The 5230-nt window shown below is 40.0% G+C and overlaps 1 protein-coding gene across 1 annotated transcript in view; it reads left to right on the forward strand.

Moving 5' to 3' along the window:
* The first annotated feature begins 2899 nt into the window (after positions 1 to 2899).
* The window catches only part of SIDT1 (SID1 transmembrane family member 1), an 853551-nt gene continuing 851220 nt past the window's right edge, over positions 2900 to 5230 (forward strand). The window contains exon 1 of the mRNA XM_044073143.1: positions 2900 to 3821. Within this exon, the coding sequence (XP_043929078.1) occupies positions 3543 to 3821 (279 nt within the window). The 5' untranslated portion in view covers positions 2900 to 3542. The remainder of the gene's footprint in view (positions 3822 to 5230) is intronic.

Below are 5230 nucleotides of genomic sequence, written 5' to 3' on the forward strand. Positions count from 1 at the left end.
TGGACGTAGCAAAGCATATAGTAATGCTTTGCATCTATAGTGACTTTTGAGCTCTGGTGCCTCTGAAATTTAAAGATTCTTTTGGAGTTATCTGCTAGACAAGTAGCTGCAATTGCCCTAATTTGGGGGAAGGAAAGTTAAACTGGGTACTCGTTTTTTTTTAATTTATTGTGACGAATTCGGTAGTGGCCGAGACTATTTGCAAGCCAAGATCACCAATACTGCAGATGGCAATACAACCACTAGACCTTAAGGCCATTTATACCTGAGTAAAGTAGTGAGAACCACTGAGGTGAATTCATGAATGGTTGCTTTAAAGGCTGGATTATTTCTGTCTGACTAGGTATGACTAACAACACTAGAAAAGCATACACCAGCCTGAAGTCATAGGGGGATTGTGACCAGCAAGGCTGATAGTGACATAAATTAAATTAGTCATCAAAGTACTACAAAGCAAGCTGGGGAGAGGAATAAAGACCAACAGCCTGCTAGTGTCTCTCTGGGGTGGGAGAGAGGCAGATGGCAGAAGATACAACAAAGCTACAGCAACCTCTACTAAGGACCAGTGAGAGTGATTAGTGTTCACTAACTAAGGAGGCAAACTGTGACTTACTGAGTGCATAGAAAGTTTTTCCTCCATTCCCAGGCTACTTCTTTTCCATATGGCCCAGTAGGAGAGAAAACTCTGAATGATAAATGATGTACACACAAAAAGGACTGGTGCTGAGTCACCAAAAATGGCTTGGTCAAAAACAAATAGCCAAAATATGCTTTCAACCAACAGAAAAGAAATCTTATTTTTGAATCAGATTCTGGTCTCCCATGTGACAGGTGGGGACACTCACCATTATATTAACAAAGAAGTTAGTAAAGTGGTGAGTCTCTACATGCCTCATGATGGGAGAGTTCCCACACCCCCCAACTTATATGTACCATCTTCGAGGTTACACAGTAGTGGAGAAAAGTGCAATCTCAATGACTGTTGAAAGGCACTTTCAGCCATTATTATTTAACTGAATGACACTGATTAAGAATGCATTTGGTGACTTGACAAGTTCACTTGCCAAATTAGCTATCAGCCACAGTATGAAAAAAATTGCTCCACAAAATGATCTCTTTGTACTATTCCTTATTATACCTGGCAATAGGAAGAAATAAATAAGACCACAGGAGTCAGGGTGGGGATAATATTCACCACTCAGCTGGGGTGGAGTGAAAAGAAATAAAAATAAGACTTTGTATCTGAAATATACAGGAAAACAGTTGCAGGTACCAACAACACTAAATGGGATACAGTATCGTTATCTCAAGAAGCATTATGTAAAATGGTACACGTTCACACCAACTTTCCTGAACATCATCAAAAAATACATTTTCAAAGTCTGTTTTCTTTCCAGGGCAAAGTTCCCACACCAAGTTTCTCCTTTCTAAATACTGTTATCTTGAGTTGCCACTTCTCTGGGGTAAGGGCTGTTATCCTCTTTCTCACTTTGGAGATTGGCCACACACTTTTAAGTTTTGTTCAGATGACCTTCAGAAACCCATAATTATTCCAAGAAGTGTAACTTACCCACCAATTTAAATAAAGTATTTATTTTCAACAGCATCTACTTCAGAGGGCTGTGATGTCTATATGAAAAAAAAAAACAAGTTTATTAGTGGAAATTACAAAGAAATATTGTCTCATAAATAATCTTCACTGAGAGGTGGGGTGAGACAGATAGAAAGGCAGACTTGTATGAGAGAGTGGACCTGCTTGTTTACTCAGTTATGAATGACAGTACACAAATTTTCAGTCATTTTCAAAATTGAGTGAAGCATGCTAGTAAGTCAGTTTTGTTATAATTTAACTTTATAGGTAAGGACTAGCCTACCTGACCCTGTGCACCATTTTTAAGCCTTGTTAATTTTTCTTCCAGAGGTGGGAATTAAGTCCTATACCACAGGTCTATGAGGTAAATACCTTAACCATTATACCAATCCCCCGATCTATTCAGATTGTGTTAAACTTACTAGAATTAAGTGGCTGTTGCAAGTCTACAGTTCTAAACTGACTAGACCAAGATGGATCACAATGTAATTAGCTATTCTATAGCTTATTGCAATGAGCTAATTTGCTGAGAGTACACAAAATTAAATATAACAGTAGCCTTCTCCTTTGTGAAGAAGTACACTGACTTTCTTAGTCTTTGTAACATAAATAAAATTTATTTTCTTCTGATTGCATTTCCCCTCACAAAGTTCATGAACATTAAGTATCATTGCTTCTCACTCTTTATTCCTGGTAGCTATTGTCCACCACTCTATTTTTGGAATCTATTCTGCCTGTATGTTTAAGTGGTTACTTTGGTTGAACCAGTTATAATTAGTCATCAGTCATTAAATGATTTTAAATGTGTGATCTAATTACTCTGTCACAGAATGAAGTGTTACCATTTAAACATAGCTTTTCATGGGTGGTGGGAAGCGCTGCAGGGGTTGTGGAGGGAGACAGGACCATGGCCAAAAATTATGCTTTCTTATCTTTTCTAATCTTAGATATCTACTTATGCATTATGCATGTATGTATTTTATTTTTGCTTACAGATAAAAAAACTTTTGATCAGTTGCTTCCACCTGTTTGTGAATGTCTCTCACAATACATCAGTACTTTCCTTGCTTTTTTTTTTTCAAATAAATCCACATTATACTTGCACCATTACATTCTCCCTCCTCTCTCTCTCACACACACACACACACACACACACACACACACACACACACACACACACACACACACTCTACTTCTGCTTAGGCCAACTATTGCGCCTTCCCGTGACCACTGCAGAACCATGGACAGAGGCACAGTGGATTGCTTGCTTCTGTATTACAAACAGCAGTGGAAACCGTTAAAGTGAGAGACACACAAGCAGCAAGTTACAGCACGGTTGCCGACTGCCAGTGTCTCTGTTCAGTATTACTAGTGTACCTACGCTGCCAGACTTCGATTTTTTTTCTATTCCTCGCTGATACATAATTTAGTGTTTAGCAAAAATCACCAGAGAGATATAGGAGTTCATGCGGTGTTTACCTGGTGATTTCCACGTCATTTTAAAGGTGATTTATTTCTTCCTAGCCTGCCCCCAACTACAGCGCTCTTTTAATTTCACTGTCCTCACCTCACTTCCACCCCCTCCTGCAGCCCCATCCCCCTTCTGCATAGCCATCATCTTCTTCATCTCTATCTCTGCATCTGCAGCAGCTCCACCCGTCGCCTTCCAGCTGCCCCCATCTCATTTCCTTCTTACGTGGTAGGGGTCCTGCACGTAAGACCATCAATACTGCTCCTAGGTCCCAGTCAGGCTCATCTGTCTGCTGTTGGCCAAATCTCTGCCAGCGTACATATTTTCAGAGGTCCAACGGGGGGACTGGTCACCATCTGTCAGTCTGCTCGCGTGCAGCATTTCTGGCACCCGGGTTCAACTCCGCTGCGTGGCTCGAGAGGCTTGACCCCCTGAGGAACGCCTCGTCTTGTGCAGCAAGAGAGGAAGAGAGGCTACAACATGAATCTCCTGCCTGTTGGTGTCTTCCCAGAGTCCAGGTTTTCCCTTGTCCTTCTCCGGCCCACAATCACTATCCGTGTCAGGATGCTCCTGTGGGCAAGCGTACGGCTATTGCTGGCCCAGCCCCCATCAACCCTCGCCAATACTCAACTTTATGACCCCGGTTACCTTTGCTCCTCCACCCCCCATAAGGGAGAATTTAACCGACTGTATAGTGGTGTGGTGAGTCAGACTATAGAAGAGAGCTACTCCTTCAACTACCTAGCAACGCCTGGACAGGTAGGATCAAAGATCTAGTGTGTGTGTGTGTGTTTACAAGCAACGTCTGAAGAAGTAGGATCAAAGACCTAGGCTATGTGTATGTATGTGTGGGTGGGCGTTTCACATTTAAAGGGTTCGGTGTGTGTGTGTGTGTGTGTGTGTGTGTGTGTGTGTGTGTGTGTGTGTGTAACAGAAATGATTAACTGCCGAGCAATATCTTAAAGTAGACATGTGAGATGCGTAAGGGTAGCACAATTGTCTTGAGCTCCTGGACTGTATTTATTTGGAAGGATGGGAATATTAGTAAGGCAGCAGGTGTTTCAAACAAGTTATGTTTTAAGGTACTTGTACTCCATTCGATGACAATGCAAATAGTAACACGCTACAGGTTATTTAACTGCCATGTACAGAATGTGAATCTCTTCATTAATATACCTGGTAGTTGTAGAAACATATCATAAGCCGAAAATTAGCCAGAAAATTCCATCAAAATGTTGCCCTCAGCATTTACTAAATGTACACATCATTATCGCTGTTTTCCTCAAACTATTTAAGAACTTGTTTTTTTTAATTAGCAATCCTCTCTGTAACCAAGTTATTTACCTGTTGTTAGAGACATTATTACTTTAGACAACTTACACACTATATAACATTAAAAAGCTATAATATTTATGAGTGATGCAAATAAAAATGTACTCTACAGAGTACAAAGAGTATGCCTAGCTACACCCTTGACCAGGAGTAGTATTGAATACTTGTGTTATATTGGTTAAATTATGTATGTATATGGGGGAGAGGGTGTCAGAGTCTAAGACAATGTGACTTTTTAAGGATGCTACTGATTGAGGGTTTTAGCACAACAGGGTTTTATTTAGTTGCTTTCAAAAATAAAAGAGTAACCAGACATAGTATGCATAAGGACTACTGAAATAGGAGATGCAAATGAGAATATTATTTGGGTGTGGAGGATGCTATCCTACAATAAGAAAAAATGGACACAGCTTTTATATTTTGCAGTTGATGAAAGTGTACTATCAAACTGCATTGATTAGTGCTGTAACAGTAGAAATCTACAATGTTTCTGTAAAAGAAATCAAGCATGAATTGACCGTTTCAAATCACATCATGCTACATATTTGTAGGAATTGCTGGAAAGCCCTTGGGTAGCATAGAGTCTGGGTTTTTCTGACATTTACTGAGCATTAAACAATTCCCCAGCAGTAATTCAGATTGGGTGTCTTCCATGGTCGCCAGCAGGTGGCAGCAAATTTGTGTTCATTGCTATTGCATTTATGTCAAAAATAAGTCTTCAGTATTCTTAATTTGTTGGGTTCTTATGCATAGTTTGGTTTATTTATAGTTATTGATCTTTAATTACTTGCTAAATCTGATGCAGAATGTTGGTTGTGAGCCAGTCATGCTACAAA

Source organism: Protopterus annectens, chromosome 5.part1, assembly GCF_019279795.1.
Source record: "Protopterus annectens isolate FY-2018-M chromosome 5.part1, PAN1.0, whole genome shotgun sequence".
Lineage (NCBI taxonomy): Eukaryota > Metazoa > Chordata > Ceratodontiformes > Protopteridae > Protopterus > Protopterus annectens.